The 18587-nt window shown below is 50.1% G+C and overlaps 1 protein-coding gene across 3 annotated transcripts; it reads right to left on the bottom strand.

Moving 5' to 3' along the window:
* Nucleotides 1-1412: 1412 nt before the first annotated feature.
* On the bottom strand, nt 1413-6493 carry LOC143841874 (transcription factor HES-2-like). 3 transcript variants are annotated; one of them, XR_013232917.1, is made up of 5 exons: nt 6348-6493; nt 5247-5348; nt 3195-3273; nt 2382-2448; nt 1413-2066 (listed from the first exon to the last, which is right to left on the bottom strand). XR_013232917.1 is itself a non-coding variant. In XM_077346449.1 (4 exons), exons 1-4 carry the CDS (start codon nt 6459-6461, stop codon nt 1792-1794), a joined length of 570 nt encoding a protein of 189 aa, XP_077202564.1. In that variant the 5' UTR covers nt 6462-6493; the 3' UTR covers nt 1413-1791. The 3 variants fall into 3 exon arrangements, 2 of the variants coding, with proteins under 2 accessions (XP_077202564.1, XP_077202565.1); XM_077346449.1 differs by lacking the exon at nt 2382-2448; XM_077346450.1 differs by lacking the exons at nt 2382-2448; nt 5247-5348.
* Between the last annotated feature and the right edge of the window lie 12094 nt (nt 6494-18587).

Below are 18587 nucleotides of genomic sequence, written 5' to 3'. Positions count from 1 at the left end.
TGAAGACAGTCTGGCTATTTATATCCCACCTTCTGATCTGGGGGAGGGGGGGGGGCTCCAGAAGGCCGCTTACAAAACTTTATCAAAAGCAACTAGACCAAATCAAAACACAATCACCACTGCAGAGAAGTAAAACAGGCAACCTCTCCTTCTCACCCCCCAGTCAAGAAGCAGAGCTCTCAAAACAGGGATAGGAACAAGTAGCGTTTTAGGAGTGCCCTTAAAACGGACCACCTAAAAGTGATCTGGAGTTGCCAATCTTCAGGTGGTGGCTGGAGATCTTCTGGGATTACAACTGATATCCAGGCGGCAGAGAAGAAAGGTTTTTTTTTATACCCCGCTTTTCACTGCCCAAAGGAATCTCAAAGCGGCTTACAAACACCTTTCCCTTCCTCTCCCCACAACGGACATCCTGTGAGGTGGGTGAGGCTGAGAGAGCCCTGACAGGACTGCTATTTGAGAACAGCTTCTAACAAGACTGTGGCAAGCCCAAGGTCACCCAGCTGGCTGCATGCGGAGGAGCAGGGAATCAAACCCCAGAAGCTGCTGCTCTTAATCATGATACCAAGCTGGGTCTCCCTACACCAAGAACAGTCCACTTGAAGAAAATGGTTACTTTGGAAGGTAGAAACTCTGGCATTATACTCATTTGAAGACCCTCCCTTCCTCAAAGCCCTCCCTCCTCAAGCACCAACCCCCAAATCTCCAAGTATTTCCGAACCCACAGATGGCAACTGTAGACCGGAACCTGGCAGATTTTCAGTGAGGGAAGACAAACACTTCATTTCAGATGGGATGGAAACGTGGACAGTCAGGAAATAGAAAGCACTGATTTTCTCAGAAAACCACTTTGCTCAACCCGAAGGAGATTCAAAGCAGCTTACAATCGCCTTCTCTTCCTCTCCTCACAACAGACACCCTGTGAGGTAGGTGAGGCTGAGAGAGCTCTAGGAGAACTCAGAAGAGCTCTGAAAGTACTGTGACTAGCCCAAGGTCCCCCAGCTGGCTGCATGTGGAGGAGGAGTGGGGAATTTGAGCCTGGTGGCATCTTCCAGACCTACCGGAGTCTCAGGGTGTCAAAGCCCCCTTTGTTAGACCCAGTGTGTTGGCCTCTAAGGTGCTCCTGGAGTGAAATCCAGCTGTCGTATTGAGACTAAGACAGCTACCCTCGGAAACCAATTCTTTCAGTGCTCTGAGGCGAGAACATTCAAGATATGAGCATCCCTGTGCTCCTGCTCATCTGGGTGTTTGTGACCGAACTGCGGAAAAGACCAAGAAACTGGGAAACGCTCCCACCCCTCAGTTAGGGTGAAGAATTTATTTACAATCATTTTCCTGTCAACACTTCAAAACCTGCAAGCAATGGGAAGGAGAGTGTGAAGCGAAACCCAGCAAGGAAATGTGGCAAAAGACACAGCGCACAGCGCACAGCACACAGCGGCGAAAGGGCCGTGAAGAGAGAAGTGGAGGGATTGTTCCGGTGGATGACAACAGAGATATTCCTTCACACACCGACCTGGACACGCTGGCATGCTTTCGTGAAAATAATTTCCCAGTGCTAAATAAATGAGAGGCCTTGGTACACAGAGCAGCGTTGCCAATCTACAGGTGGCCCCTGGAAATCTCAGACTATTACAGTTTTTCTCCAGACAGTTCCCTGAAGAAAATGTCCTCAAACTCTCCTCCCAAAACTCTCCAGGTATTTCCCAACCAAAAGCTGGCAACCCTAGCTCAGAAGATGCTTTTTTAAACACACACACACACACATACCCCGTTTAAAGTTTTAAAACTTCAGGTAGACCAAGGCCTCCAGAAGAGCAGAGGGCCTGCTGTGTTTGGGGTCGAAGGAGGGTCAGACCTCACAAAACACTTGAGGCCAGCAGGGTTGCCAGTCCTGTGGGAGAGGACTTCCGACTTCAAGGATGCCAAGGGGGTGGTCTCATGGGGGGACACAGAGGCTGATGGATGGAGAGGCTCTGGCTGCTGCCTGGTTTCAGAGATGAGGAAGGCGCGGGAGGGAGAGGCACAGTATGAGTAGCCGGTGTGGTAGGCCTTGTCCTCGGCCACTGCGGGGAGGAAGAACACACACCAAAGGGTTCTTTTATGAGTCACACGGAAAAGGAAAACAAGTCCAGCATCCAAATAACTTGCATTTCTGAGTGGAATGGCAGGAGGGCTGTCACCAGTTGCAAAGTTAACTGGCCCAAGGTCATCCGGCAAGCCTGGTGTCTCAGAGGGGCTTACAACCGCCTACCCTTCCTCTCCTCATAACAGACACCCTGTGAGGTAGGTGGGGGGGAAGAGAACTCTGAGAGAACTGTGACTAGCCCAAGGTCACCCAGCAGGTCTCATGTGTCCCAGAGGGGCTTACAATCTCTTACCTTTCCTCTCCCCTTAACAGACATTCTGTGAAGTAGGTGAGGCTGAAAATTCAGCAGATTTTAAAATCTGTAGGGAAGAAGAGTTGGTTTTTATACCCTGTCTTCCCCTTCTCTCCCCATAACAGGCACCCATGTGTCCCAGAGGGGCTTACCTTCACTTCCCCTTACTCTTCCCATAAAAGACACCCTGTGAGATTGGTGGGGCTGAGAGAGCTCTGAGAGAACTGTGACGCCCAAGGTCACCCAGCTGGCTGCATGAGGAGGAGCGGGAAGTCCAACCCAGTTCTCCCAATTAGAGGCCTCTGCTCTTAACCACTACACCAAGCTGGCTCTCTAAGAAGAGTCCTGCAACTGTTTTCACTATTCCTCTACGAAAGTCTAACTTTGCATCAGGTGACAGCATTTGGGAAAAAGCAGGAAAATAAAGTGAGCCAGCCAGATAGGAGTTTCCCATCTGAAGTCCAACAGCCTTAGACAACATAAGTCACAGACAACTTGGTGCAGTGCTTAAGAGCAGTGGCCTCTAATCTGGAGAGTTGGGCTTGATTCTCTGCTCCTCCATGTGCAGCCAGCCGGGTGACCTTGGGCTAATCACAGTTCTGTCAGAGCTCTCTCAGCTTTACCTGCCTCACAGGATGTCTGTCGTGGGGAATGGGAGGGAAGGTGATTGAAAGCCCCTCTGAGACATAGGAGGCCTGCTGGGTGACCTTGGGCCAGTTACGGTTCTCTCAAATCTAATGAAAAGCAGGGAATAAAACCCAACTCTTCTTCTTTTCCCCCCTCTATTGGGGCTCTCATAGGCATAGCTCTCACCTGCCAGTTGCAAAGTTTGGATCCGCTGCACTGTCATTTCCAGGAGAGCTGCTTTGTCCATACGAGAATTAGGAAGATGCTTATGGGAGAGAGAAAAAAAAACAGAATAACTTCAGATTGGCTAGGATCTGGCAGGGTAAGGGGCAGAGAGGAAGAGGTTAGGAACCAGAAGATAGAGGAGAGATCCTATTGATCAAAGGCTCAACGAACACTCCAGCCAAGACACATTCCTGGGAGGCAGGGGCATACCTGCACCTCCAATTATTTAAATATTAAAAATCCCTTTAACGTTCATAATCACCGAAGTAAAACAGCCCTAGTAGTGCGGTCACAAATGATGCAAAGTTTACTCTGCTGGCCCACATCTAAAGCAGCTAGACCTCAGTAAGGAGCGCAATTCCTCCTCCCCTGTACAACTGGGACGATTGTCTGCTGCCACCACCAGCCAGTAATTAGAAGCGCATTTGGAAACACTCGTTCTGTACGAAACTGGGGAATCCCTGCTGAGAAATTCTCAAGACTCTTGCACAGCGTCAGGGGCTCCCTTGTGGACTCTGCCAGAGTCCTTTGTGGAAAGCCTGGGTTTAGTCAAACCACTTTATCCTGCAAATTTAGCTCGAGAGTGAAGGGAACATTTCCTTTGAGCTCCTCTCGGCGAGTTGAGCCAATAATGGACATATGCACAGCATCTTTTTATTTCTTTGTTTTTGACATTTACAAACTGCCCCTATTGAACCTGTCATCTCGGGACGTTTGACAGCCATTCGTATAAATATCATTACAAACAATTAAAACCAAACGTTTGTTATTAATAAATACAATCATACTATCGACTGGATGTTATTGGCTGGTCCATTCGGTAGACATGGGTTTGGATGTTTATTGTCCTTGCTTGAAGGAGGGCAAGCAAGAGAGGGGAGCAGAAAAGCCCATGGATATTCAGTTTATGAGGTTGTCCGAGCTGGCCTCAGCCATAAGCCTGGTGGAAGAGCTTTGTCTTGCAGGCCCTACGGAACTGTGCCAGTTCTGTTAAGGCCCTGATGTCCTCTGGGAGCTCTTTCCTCCAGCAGGGGCCAAGGCAGAGAAAGCCAAGGCCTTGGTTGAGGCCAGTTGGACTTCTCTGGCCCTTGGCTCCTTTGCAAGTAACCACGTACCTTTGGAAGGAGTAACTGGATAGAGCAATGAGTGCCAGAGATACGTTAGGGGTTACCTCCTCTGTCTTTGGAAATCCCTGGAGATTCGGAGGCAGAGCCTTGGGGAAAGATTTTGGGGAGGGGAGGGGGGAGTTTAGCAAGGATGCGATGCAACAGAGTCCACCTTTCGAAGCCTCTGTTTTCTCCAGGGAAACTGGTAGTAGTCTGGAGACCCGTTGGAATTCCTGGAGAACTCCAGCCTCTGCCTGAAAGTTGGCAACCCTAAGCCCCCGCTCCCCAGGAAAAGTCAAGGTTGCCAGGTGCTTGATTGGATGAAATTATTGTTGGTGCATTCCAGCTCCTTCGGGAAGCCCAAATCAAACATTTCTCCTCCACAAACGCCAGAAATAACAGGAGACGGATAAGCTGTGCAGCTAGAAATGCTTCATTCTAATGCAATTCTCCTTCCAAGAAGGGGAAACCAAATAGCCAAGGGTTGACAGCCTCCAGGTGGTGTCTGGAGATCTTGTGGAAGAAAAGCTAATATCCAGAGGTCAGCTCCCCTGGAGAAAATGGCTGCTCAGGAGGGTGCCTCTAGGGATGCCAGCCCCCAGGTGGGACCTGGGGAGCCCTTGGAATTACAGTTCATCTCCAGGCAACAGAGATCAGTTCCCCTGGAGAAAAGGGCTGCTTTGCGGTGGGCCCTCTGGCCTTAGACTCCATTGAAGTCCCTCCCCTGCCCAAACCCTCCCCCCTGCAGGTCCTACCCGCAAAGTCTCCAGGAATTTTCCCAACCTGGAGCTGGCAACCCTAGGTGCAGAACACAGGCAGCACCTTGTGCAGAGAAAGCCCATTTTAAATCTGCAGTATTAGATATGCTCACATGCCGTTGTGGAGGGAAGGGCAGTGTGGTCCTTACCTTGTGGTCTTGGTCGGGGGCATCCACGAGCAGCATCTTCAGCTGGCCCAGGCAGCGGGCAATGCGCTCCCGTCGCCTTCTCTCCATTAGTGGTTTGATAAGCTACGCAAAAGGAAATCCCACATCAGTGCAGGAACGGACCGAGAGGCTGTTTGTCATGAAAAGGAAGCCATTAACCAAGATCGGCCCAGTAGGTTTGCCCGGTGTGGCTTGGGAAACTCCCAGAGGTTTTGAGGGTGCAGCCTGGGGAGAGTGGAGTCTGCAGGGGGTCTTCAGCAGGGTATAATACCGCAGTTTCCCCTGTCCAAAGCAGCCATTTCCCCCAGGGGAATGGAACCCTTCAGTCTGGAGATCAGCTGAAATCCCAGATCTCCTGCCACCACCTGGAGGTTGGCAGCCCTATTTAATGCCTGTGTCAGAAACTCAAGCACCCAATGTCATGGACAGACTGACATAAGGGGCAGTCCTATGCGAAATTCTCCCACGCAGGCCTCAGTGAAATGACTGGGTGTTAAACAGCACATGTATAGCGGTTGGTGTGGTGGCTAACAGCGGCAGCTTTCAATTGGGCAAGCCAGGTTTGATTCCCTGCTCCTCCATGTGCAGCCAGCTGGGTGACCTTGGGCTACTCGCAGCCCCGATAGTGCTGTTATGAGGGAGCAGTCCTCCCAGAGCTCTCTCAGCCTCACCTCCCTCACAGAGTGCCTGTTGTGGGGAGAGGAAGGGAAGGCGATTGTAAGCCACTGATAGATAATCGCGGGGCATAAAAGCCAACTTGTCTTCTTCTTTATTCTTTCCTTGGGACTTGCACAGGAGAACTTTGCCCTGGATCCTTCCAGTGGTGGGTCCCTTAGTTCATCCATCTGCCTTGTACTTCATTCCAGCCCAATTTATCTTTTTTCATTTTGTAGGTAAGCTGGATTACCAACCTCCAGGTGTGACCTGGAGATTTCCAGGAATCACAATTTGTCTTGCTAATTTGGAAAACGGACTCTGCAGCTTTACAGCCCTCTGACGACCCCCCCCTCCCCAAACCCCAACTTCCTCTGGCCTCACCAGTGCAGTTCCAGATATTTTCCAACTTAGGGTTGGCTACTTTACCTTCTTGTAGACCAGATGTTTAGGCTGTTCCAGCTGTGGCTTCCACCCACTGTGCCTCTTCAGCGCTTGCGTTTCCGTCAGCAGGGCTTCACTCTGCACTCTCTGGAGGTCCATTTTGCGCCTTGACTCTTTTCAAATTTCCCTCCGTCTCCCCTCCCGGTCCTTTATAGGGTGCCCCTGGGACAACTGTCACCTGTCCTGCAAATCTTTCCCACCCACCTCTTCCCTCCACCCCACAGCGGCAGCCAATGGGCAGCTTTCATTTGTTTGCCTATGGAGGGAGGGGGGTCTTTCTCAAAGAGGGGTGGGCTCTGTAAGAGACAGCGCTGTCTGGGCCCGTGAGCGGTGAGGCGGGGAGCCAGGAGGGAATTTTAAAAAGCGGATTTGATTTCAAGCCGGCCAGCTGCCCCTTTAGGGATGGGAGAGGGGGAGGAATAAAGATGCTAAGAAAAGCAAGGAGGGTTTGAATGGAGAGAAGGCCGGGGTGAGACGCTATTGAGATGGGAACAAGAGGAACAGATGGTGTATGTGGGCCTTTTTTTTGCGGGGGGGGGGGGCGGTCTGTGTGGTGTCTGGCCTTGGGGATGGGCTGCAAGATTCCACATGCCAACATGGTTTCATTGAAGCTGAACAATCGGATCCTCCGCTCCGCTTCGGAGGGTTGCCAGGGTAATATCAGGCAGCCTCCTGCCCTGGTCTCCGGAGCTTGGGGGTTGGGGGGGGGGATGAGTGCTTTGTCCAGAGGAGGAGAGGCTAGGCAAAGAGCCCCACATCTTGGGGCTTCAACCTCTCCCCCTTTCTCAACAGCAGGAGACGCAAAATGGGCAGGGTAGAACCAGCGCGAAATAAAACAAGTCGGCCCGGATTCTGCCACTCTGCTCGGCTGAGTCTGAAGCCTTGAGTCGGCTGAGACAAGATGGAATATAAGTCTAAAGCAGCAGCAGCAGCAGCAGCAACCCAGATGGAAGAGCCTTTTCCACTTGCCCAGGTGAAGTGACAAATAAGAAGTCCTTGGAAATATGATCAGCTGCCTTCCCCTGCACAAGGCAGCTTGCAACAATACAGAGTGACCAACCAACAGGTAGGGTTTGGAGACCTCTCTGAAATCAAGTCCGTAGCTACAAAGGCACGCAAAGGGGCCGGGCCCCACCCATCATTGGTCACGCCCCTCCAATCCCAATCAGCAATTGGGAAACCTGAGTCTTTCGCATGGCATGTGTGTAATATGGCCAGGAGATCCTCAGATGGTCTGGCTGTCTGGCAAGAGAGGTTTGCCATTGCCGGTCTTGGGCCCAAGGTCACCTGGCAAATTTCATGGCTTGAGCGGGGATTTGAACCTGGAAATCCAGATTTCCCAGATCCGAGTCTGACACTTTAAGCGCTGTCCCACACTGCCTCTGTTGACAACACCAAGCTACATGGACCAGCGCTGCGACTTTGTATAAGACGGCTTCGTAGGGCCAGATGCTCACGGACTTCCTGCTTGCCTCCAGAACAGCAGTTGCGCAGGTGGGACCTGGGGATTCCCTGGATTTAGAGCTCATCTCCAGGTGACAGAGATCAGTTCCCCTGGAGAAAATGGCCACTTTGGAGGGGTGAAACCCATAACACTCTACTCCACTGAGCTCCCTCCCCACGCTCAGCTCCACTCCCAAAATCTCCGGGTATTTCCCAACCCAGAGCTGGCAACCGTAGATGTCCCCATTGTTCCAAACTGAGTGTCTGTTCCACATAGTATGAAGGGCCGGCAATATAAAACAGTGGTTGTTGATGAAGCTGATTCTGGCTGTGCTATGTGAGAAGGACTGGTCTGCTTGCCTGTTGGAGCATCCATCCAAAAAGTCCCTGAAACATGTTGGCAGGTTGCCAAGAGATCACAAGCATTACCTGTTACACCCCTTGGATCCTTACACATTGGGGAATCCGTGGGATTTGAACCAGGGTGTGTGCGTCTGTTAGTTGAGCAACCTTTCCTTCCTTGTCTGCCCCAGTTGTCCTCTCCACTTGGGCTTCTCGGCGCCTTGGGTCATCATTAGAGGGAGTTGGGGTTCATGGGTGTGAGCTGGTGCCATCTTACCTCTTGGCCTGTGTGTTGGAAGATGCATGATCTGCAGTGTGCATAACTGAGCAGAAATAAAGGCTGCCCTGCAGGGGGCATCAGAGGACCTGTATATTTAGCATGGCTAGAATAGGAACTTCCTGGTGATTTGGAAATGATCTCCTCCAACAGGGGGGCTTCCTGTTTGTTTCAGAACACTTCCTCCCTGCTTGCTTCCAGAACAGCAGTTGAGAAAAATGACCGCAGTCCGCAGGCAACAGCGAACACTTTGTTAGGTCCCTTCTCTCCTCTTTCTATACCTGGTTGTTGTTTCTCTTCCTCAAAACAATTTTATTCTTAGTAGCCTGGTGCTCCGATCTCTCTGCGGACTCAAACTCTGTCAACACTGTGGGCTGTTCTGGGTGGTCTGCCTGTCCTTTGTGCATGGGAAAGGCTACAGGCCCCATCTTGGTGCTTCCACTGTTTGCCACCTGCAGCTTCCACGGAGGGGAGGTGCAGCAGGCATAGCGACGACAGCTATATCCTGTGCAGGGCCATGGAGTGGGTTAGGCCTCCCTGGGAGTGTCATTGTTAATTTCCTACTGCTGCTTCTGCTGCGGGGAGGCAGGGGATCTCCTCAAGTGCCAGCAGTGCAAGCAGCCATTTTAACCAGATGGTTGGTGCCATCTTCACAGTCACCAGCAGGGGGTGCCCAGTGACCGTTCCTGTCAGCATCATCAGGACACCAAAATTTTCTTCCAGGGAACGAAATACAAAAGAGCTGAGAGACCACAAAGCTAAAGAACAGAGAATGTCTGGATTGTTTTTTAAGCAGGAACATACACACATGGGAAGGTGCCGACAGACCCTGGGCAGGATTCAGACAGAATTAAGCCCTTTCAAGTCCTGTTGTGCTCCCACGAGAGCATGTGGGGTGTAAATTTGGCTGTCTTTCTGCCCATTGGTATTTCCACAGCTAGGGACCACCCCGGTGGGTGAGCAGTTTGTGGTATTTATGTCCACTGATGAAGATTGGAGGGGGGGGGATTTTATGTCACGGGGCTAGCTAAGCCCTATTGCACCCAACAAAGTGGGTTGGATCCGCATGATTTTTCCATTTGGCCTTGCCCAGTTCTTCTCCTTACTCCAACCCCCGCTCCACGTGGCTTTTGTTCCTGCATTTCCCACGACTGTTCCCCAAAATAGCCTTTTTGAGTGATTCAAGGAGTCTCCCTCCTTCTCTTTCCAAGAGCAGAAAGGCAGTTTGGATCCAAAGTGACTGCTACACCACAGAAACTGTGTGTGTTTACAAGAGGCCCGGTGCAGTGTAGTGGTTAGAGTCACAAGACCAGAACCTGGAAGACCTGAGTTCAAATCCCATTCTTCCATGGAGGCTTGCTGGGGGGGCCATGGACTGGTCACACTCAGCCAATCCTACCACACAGGGTTGTTGTGAGGGATCAAGCAGAGAAGAAAGGGACACAAGTCATGTTGAGTTCTCGTCAGGGGGAGAGAGGTAGGTTATGGAAGGGACCGAGGAAGGAAGGGACCGTGGTGGAGTATAACCCCATCTTCTGGATCACCCATTGGGTTGAATTTAACTGTGGAGTCAGGGGGATTACAGATGACGGTGGTTTTGCATGGGTTGTTGTTTTTTTTAAGAGTAGTGTTGGAAGAGAGGGACTCAGAGTGGAGAAATGGCAGTAAGCTGACAGGAAAAAAGGAGATTCGGTGGAGCTGTGTTGTTTGAGGAGAGATGCCAGAGAACGCCAGAATAATGCACTCTCAATGCACTTTAGAAGTAGATTTTCCTGTTCCGCACGGGGAAAATCCAGCTGCCAAAGCACATTATCCTATATGTGCAGACTAGGCCCTCGAGAACTCACCCCTCAGCATTACCTAGCCTGGGCTATCCAAGTCTGGGCCAGTGAGTTAAGGACAATCGTAATAACAATTAAGTAGCAACCCCTCAAGGGGTTTTCAAGAGAGGTGGTTTGACATTGCCATTCTCGGCACAGCATCCTTGGTCTTCCTTGGTGGTGTCCTATATGGCCAACGCAGCTTAACTTTCAAACTCTGATGAGCTTGGGCTTATCCGGGCTATTCAGGCTTTGACTTGAGAGCTGAGGTGAGCGTAAACTCTATGGCCTATCTATATTGACAATTTATATTCTTTTACATATGTTTACTTGTCATGGCTTTCCCAAGTAATTATGGGAACTGGAACTGAATGGGGTCATCTTCGGTCCTCAGCCCTGCTGTTTTCTGGGTTCCTTTCATATTATATGGACACACATTTTAAGTTGACTGGAGTCTGACTAGCCCATGGAAGCTGCACCCTGGAGGAGAAGGTTCCTTGGTATAATTCCGCATGACTCTCCTGCTGTTCTTACACATAGAGCTGCATTTGTGTCCAGTTTAGGAATTGACTTGGACGGGAGATAAAATCTGGCACAGGCCCACAAGAGGCAAGATCCCATTTGAGCTAGGGCATTTTGATCACTCCCATCCCCTCTTCTGCACAAAGGACCGTCAAAACTGACTGGAGAGCCCTGCTTACGGCCATTTGGTAGGCAGGGAAAACATCATGCACATGGTTGTACCTGCCCTTATTACCACTGCTATTGTATAAGACTTTGTGGCTGGGGCAGGGTCTATAGTGTAGCCCAGGGGTAGTCAACCTGTGGTCCTCCAGATGTCCATGGACTACAATTCCCATGAGCCCCTGCCAGCAAAGCTGGCAGGGGCTCATGGGAGTTGTAGTCCATGGACATCTGGAGGACCACAGGTTGACTACCCCTGGTGTAGCCACTATAAAATGACAGCAAGACATCTGGATGCCTTAGCATCACCTAGTATCTGCTTCCATTGGCTGAGCTGAGCATCTGATTCCACCGCCTTTTTTGCAGAAACAAAGGGACAATTTTTAGGCAACTGTGACGAATCCCTGGATTTTATTGTCCCTGCACATGAACGAGCAAACCCCCAAAACCTAAGGTGCTGACCTCGGAAAGTAAAACTTGGAGAAGAAAAGCTTATGTTGCTGAATCAGGGTGCAATTATTGCCGATCCGGATCATCCCCATTTTAATTTCCACAACACACACCCTCGGTCTGGCTGGGCCCCCCTGTCCTTTTCTCCTCTGGAGTTTTTGTTTCTGCTCTCTGCAGTTGCCTCTCTGCATGTGGGTGGGCTGCAGTCTGCAGATCCCAAAACCCATCACCACCATTCCCTGCACCAATCCTGGCTCCTGACCCTATCCGTTGCCTCCGCTGAGAGCCACCGGTTGCCATAACAACATTCGGAGGGCAAACACAAGGAGCCCTCCCATTATTAACAGCGCAGGGAAAACAAACTAATTTCTGCGGGAAGCATTTCGGCTCCCTCTCCCATTAGGCACCCTAGAAATTAGGCAGGGCGCTTGGGCCCAAATTGGAAAGGGCAAGTTAGGAACATGTACAGGTCACTGGTCGTTTTGATCTCCTTTCTCCCAAATCCCCACCTCCACCAAAAGCCATAATCTCAAATTATCTGGGAAGAGACAGCTAATTGGGTGGATGCTACGTAAATACAGAAATGGACATTGCATTCCTAGCTCTACTGGGTTGGTTTTCTGTGAATGTTTTCCTCTTTTGTGTGAGCGTAAATAATCATTTTTAGAAAGACCACACAAGGTCTTCCTCTGCATCTGAGGAAAAACCAGCATATTCGCAATGGGACATCTTGTGAGCAGCGTGAGAAGAACAGCAGGGTATAGGAGGACACGTATAACATAAAAAGAAATCTCTTTAATTACATTTTTAATTAGGATTTTAAAACTTCTGCTCCTTGATCTTTTGGCACTCCGTTGAGACAGGATGCGGAGGAGTTAAGGGCAGGCAGGGGTAGGGGGCTAGTCCGTATCACGTTCCCTAGTTCTCACTGTTGGGTTCTGCATTTTAGAAGTGACCCCTTTACACATCTGATGTGTTCGTGGACTGGGGCCTTACCTTTCGAGGCAGCTGCACCAGAGGGCCTCTTATTTAGAACCTCAGAGCCATGGGCTTGTCTACTCTAAACAGGCCTTCCCATTTGCAAGCACCTGACAGCCCTTTTGGCCTTCCATGAGGAGGTCCAGGGAAGTTCATTGTTGGCCCATAAACTCTCACAGCTTTTACTTAAGGGTTTAACCAATTTGTTCCCCCTTACACCCAGAGTGACCCCTCAGTGGTCCCTGTCAAGGCAAGAGATGAGCAAGAGGTGGGCTTCCCAGAGCCTTCCTCTACCAGCATCCCAGGCAAGGGATCTTGGAAGCTAAGCAGGACCGTCCCTGGCTAATGCAACATTTGGAAGGGCAACCAACAAGGTATGCCAGGGCCATGATGGTGGGGGGGGGGGAGGCAATGGCAAGCCATCTCCGAACATCTCTTGCCTGGCATCCAGACCATCTTAGGACCCCCTGGCCATATTATAACATGCCATACGATAAATAACCCACAGCCCCAGTCTCCCTTCGTGGTCTCCTGTCCAAGGAGCAACCTTGCTTGGCTTCTGAGCTCTGAATTCGGCTAGTTTGGCCTGCTAGATTAAAACAGTGTTAAAACAGTGAGCTTAATGGCTAGGAGGGAAATGAGGGATGCCAGGTTCCCCCTCTGGCTACTGGCAAGGAGGGGTATAGAGTGCCATCTTCTGGTTGGCAAATTCTTGGCGATTTGGAGGGATGGAAGGTGGGATACAGGACCGCTGAGGCCTCCATTCAGGGCAGGCATCCCGCCCAGGAATCCTTGAAGTCCAGAGCTGTAATTCCAGATCCTTAGCCCCTGCCTGGAGGTTGGTAACCATAAGACCCAGGAACAGAACCGAAGGAACATCTTGGGCATCTAGCGCTGAGTCTGTACCTCTGCAGGAAACAAAGCATTCTCCAACAACTGGCTCAGTGCACCTGCTTTGATTTCTATATTTAGTGCATTGTCTGAAAAACTAATTATCGGGCCTCGTCGTGGCTAATCTGTCTAAAACGTCCCTTTGCTTCTGCTCTCTGCAGAACGGTGCACTCAAGCTTGTGCCATAGTCCAATTTAAATACTTGCTTTTACTGTAAGATCCTAGAGCCGGGGGATGGGGGGTGGGGGAGGGAAGCACTGATGGCTTGTGCCCACACACTTTGGCACAACTTCAGATCTTTGGTGAAGGACACCGAACTAATTCATCTGCAGGGAGCTGCTCCAGCCTGTCCTGGATTGCAGAGAGGCCTCTGCTACGACCGGGGCTGGAAATATCTCCATGCTCACCCTCTGCGCCCCCGGCAGCCACGACACATGAAAGCTAGTTGGCTACTCTGCACATTGCAGTGAGCACCTAATAAAGGTGCTCCTGCCCAAGCTGCCGACTTGAATTTTGCCCTTTGAGCACAGGCCAAAATCCGAGGCGCCTTCATTTCCGAAGTTCGATGCAACCTTTTGGTCCCCGACACGGCTCAGGTCGTCCTTTGCTCGAAGGCCCGTGGGTGGGCGGGTGCTCTGTCGGCAGAACCAAATTAATTTTATTCTCGCTGTGTATATGGCTGTGACTCCCACATATGTAGGCAAAGCTACAACACACGTTTTTGTGCTGAAGGTTAAATGGCCTTTGCTTCAAAGCGGCGCCCCTCAGTTCGGGTGGGATGTTTGACTTAACCTTTGCCACCAAAAGCGCTCCTGCGCGGCCTGACCCAGAGATGTCAAGGCAAAGTGCACAGATGCGTCCTTGCAGCACGTGTGAAGACAGAGGGTTAAGATACTGTGGATCTGCAGTAGCACTGCCCTATGGGGCAAAGAACCCTACTCCTACCGCAACACAAGAGTCTCTTTGATCCATGGACTCCTGCCCATACTTGGCCTGCAAGGTTGCCTTCAGCTGTGACCTAGTAACCCAGGTTCAAATCTCCACTCTGCCATAGAAGCTTGCCAGGTCATCTTTGGCTGACCGCCCACTTTCGACCTGGCCTTCCTTGCAGGGTTGTTGGGAGGATAATAAAATGAAGAAGGGGCAAAGGCAAGATGAATTGGAACCCCTGGATGGGGGGGGGGAGATAAGGTATAAATTTATGTATTTCAATCCTGCCTTTCTCCCCAGCGGGGATGCCAAAGCAGCTTATGGGTTTGATCCTCTCTACAGCCCTTTGAGGTAGGCTAGGCTGAGAGGGGATGTGATCCTGTTCCCTAGCCAGGCACTTTCAACCAAAACACTACCCTGGCTGCTGTAGCAAAGGGACGGATGCCATATTCCATCTCTTCCATGACAAGAACCGAGAAAGTGACAGATGGATGCAGGACAGGTAAAAAAATGCGAACTTGGGGTGGGGGGAAACGGGACACAAAAGCTAGGGACTCAGCAAGTACATCCCAAATTTATACAGAAGTAGTTAAACTGTGGCCCTCCAGATAATCAGGAACTACAATTCCCATGAGCCCCTGCCAATTGGCCATGCTGTCAGGGGCTGATGGTAATTGTAGTCCATGAACATTTGGGGCGCCAGAGTTTGGCCACCCCTGTCAGGAGATGCTCTTATTGGATGCAAATACTTGTTTTGGTCTGAAGAAAGCAGAATGGGGCAGAGGGAACTTATTTCCACATGCCCCATAAAGAATGGTATTCGGGTTAGCTCCCTCTGTCACCAGGGTTGCTTTCATGATCAGCCAAACTCCTTCCGTTCGACCGGAACCTAAGAGGAAAATGTAAAACGCAGCACTGGAAGCAGAGTTCGGTTTCCTACTAAGCCAGCCTTTCTCATTTTTATTTTTTTTTTACCGTGGAGAAACCCTTGAAAAATTCGTCAGACTTTGAGAAACCCCAGAAGTGGCACAATCGTCCAGAAAATGGTTGGGAAGCAGATCTGTGTATATCCCCCCCCCCCACCGGGGACCCTTCCCTTCCACCCCCTCCAGGCTCATCATTGGCCATTTTGGGGGGTGGGGTTAACATGACCATATATGGTCATATCGTCTGATAAACGTTTAACATTACAAAAAATATATAAAAATTAATTCAGCCCCATCTATTCAGGAAACCCAGAGCTACTGAAAAACCGCAGGGTTTCATGGAAGCCTGGTTGAGGAAAGCCTGCCCTAAGCTTTGCTTTCATTTAGAACAAGACCGAGGTTTCACCTCCCACAGCTGCCAAGAGATGCTGCAAAATACAGAGGCCGGAAAACGAATAATCCGAAGGGTTTGAAAAATGGGATGACAAAGGAGGGCCTCAGCAGGGCTCTTTGCCACTCGTGTCAATTCACAAATCCCGGACAAACGTTTAACACAGTAAAACTGCAGGATTACGCTGGTTTTCATAATGTATACACCGAATAAATGACGCTTTTCTTGGATGGCTTAGGCAAAGAACCAAGGACCCAAAACAGAGCACTCCTTAGGACAGTGTGGGAAGAAGTCCGTCATATTCCTGAACAGACCACGCCCAGAGGGGGGGGTGGTGGTGGTGGAAGATGCACAATGCTCAAGATAAAAAGAATCCAAGTGAGCCGCAAACAGCCCATTGTCGCCCCAAATTTGGTTGTCATGCATGGTCACTAAAAGTAGACAAAATTTGGCCTGGTAGGACTTCTCACTCTCTGCAAAAAAAAAAGAATCTAAGGGCAGGATTTTGGCACCAATAAAAAAAAATGCAGATATCACTGAATGAGCAGATGTTTCACTAACCGGGTTCACGTGTTCAAGAAAATTCACACAGAACAGTAAAATCAGGGCTCTCCCAGCCCCACCTCCCTCACAGAGTGTCTCTTGTGGGGAGAGGGAAGGCAAGGCAAATGTAAGCTGCTTTGAGACTCCTTCGGGTAGAGAAAAGCAGCACATAAGAACCAACTCTTCTTCTTCAGTAATAGCAGGGCTCTCTCAGCCTCACCCACCTCACAGGGGGTCTATTGTGGGGAGAGGAAAGGGAAGGTGATTGGAAGCCATTTTGAGACTCCTTCGGGTGGAGAAAAGCAGCATATAAGAACCCACACTTCTTCTTCATATACATATATATAAAGTAATTAAATTTAGTATTTTAAAAGTCCCAATGCAATATTAAGGTTGGAGATGGAGATTTAAAATATTCCCTTTTCTCCTCCCACACCCATGAAATGCAATAAAAAAAGGTCTGTAATGGAAAGTTACCCCTGCAGAAGTGACGTGATCTCAAAACATATGAGCAAACGAGAAATTATCTGCTTAATATGCAGCAACCTAAATTCCACTGGCATACTTCTTTTTCTCCAAAGGTGGAGGGGGGAAATATCCAGGAACATGCTAAAATCCCCCAAACGAAAAGTTTGGCATTTCTGGATGCGGTGTGCTTTCGTTAGCTACCCCAATAGTGTTATTTGGGGAGCTGCAGTTCATACCCCTCGTAAAGAAATGTTTCCTTACCTCCAGACCTCACAACCCACTTTCCTCAAATTTCTCTGTCTGGCACAGCTCAGAGATAGATTTATGTAGCAGGATTGTTAAAGGATTTAGGATTAAGGAGCAAGGGGCCACCAAGGAAAAATGCATTTGCTGGCAGGGGGCTCCTGGGAATTGTAGTCCATGGACATCTGGAGGGCCGCAGTTTGACTACCCCTGGTGTAGATGGTTTGCCTGTGTGTGAAAATCTTCTTACCTTTTTTGTTGCTTTTCATGGGTGTGGGAGGAGAAAAGGGAATATTTTAAATTTCCAACCTTAATATTGCACTGGGACTTTTAAAATACTAAATTTCATTACTTTATATATATGTATATGAAGAAGAGTGGGTTCTTATATGCCGCTTTTCTCTACCCGAAGGAGTCTCAAAATGGCTTCCAATCACCGTCCCTTTCCTCTCCCCACAACAGACCCCCTGTGAGGTGGGTGAGGCTGAGAGAGCCCTGATATTACTGAAGAAGATGCTTCAGTGATGGATAACTGGAGGGCTGCAGTTTGACTACCCCTGATCTACACGGTTCATATCTGATGGGGTCCAACAGCGGCTGACACATTTTGACAGCCATGTGAGGCAGGTGGGACTTGCAACTCCTGGTCAGGCTTCCATATTTGGGCCCACCAACCTCTTAATGTAAAAAGGAGGCTGCACCAGGTAATGTAAAAAGGAGGCTGCACCAGGTTAAACAGGGGTAGTCAAACTGCGGCCCTCCAGATGTCCATGGGCTACAATTCCCAGGAGCCCCCTGCCAGCGTTCGCTGGCAGGAGGCTCCTGGGAATTGTAGTCCATGGACATCTGGAGGGCCGCAGTTTGACTACCCGAGGTTAAAGATCTCGCTACCTCGATGTTTGCTGCACAACATTCTCAGCCACAGGACAACCCTCACACAAGACCAAGGGCGTGTCTGCAAGGGACAAACTCACCGTTACTGAGAAAGCCTCAAAAGCCTCACAGTGCATAGGATAGCGCTGCTCTTAACCACGACACAAGGATGGACAAACTGTTGCTTTTCCAGATGTCCATGGAATACAAGTACCATGAGCCCCTGCCAACATCTGGAGAGCCAGTTTGGCCACCACTGCAGTGCACCATGCTCAGATGAAGGAGACTTGCCTTTCTGGATCAGCAGCATGGTCAGTCCTCCCGACCCCAAGCATCTGCTGTCAGACACGCCCAACCAAGGGAGGAGCTGGAAAGGAGTGAGTCATACGCCAAATGGCGAATGATCCTTTCCACATAACTACTGGACTTGCAAAATCCTGAAAAGTCCTTCCCAACCGTTCCACTTTGAAAAGAAAGAGGGCCGGGTAATTCCTACCACTCCCAAACTCTCACATCAAGGATGTCGAACACGTTCTCACCTGAAGAGGCATGGAAGTGTGGGGGTTTCGGCGGACACCTGCAAACCCACCTCTGAAGCAGTGAGCAGCTTTGCAATATTCACCCTGATGCCTGACGCACACAAGCACGCTCAAAATTCACACACGCACAGAGTCAAACTACAATTCTGAATGATCCGAGCGTTTATCCGTTTTCGTTTCAGTGGGGCTGCTGGGGGCACCAGGGCTCAGCGACCACCAGATGGTTGTGGAACTTTGTCTTTGCGCACCAGCTGTTTTCAGAACCGGGGCTACCAGCGCAAATGCGCACAGGACCACGGGCCCCCATGGGGCTGACTCGGTGGATGGGGAGTGGAAAAGAGCATGCGATCCCCACCCTTCTTGCCTTGAGCGCAAAACAGCTTCTGCCAAAGAGCATTCACACGGGGGGAAAAACAAAACATGGACG

This window comes from Paroedura picta, chromosome 7 (assembly GCF_049243985.1).
Source record: "Paroedura picta isolate Pp20150507F chromosome 7, Ppicta_v3.0, whole genome shotgun sequence".
NCBI classification, from domain to species: domain Eukaryota; kingdom Metazoa; phylum Chordata; class Lepidosauria; order Squamata; family Gekkonidae; genus Paroedura; species Paroedura picta.
Note: the sequence above shows the minus strand (reverse complement) of the source record. Positions and strands in the feature narration are given on the sequence as shown.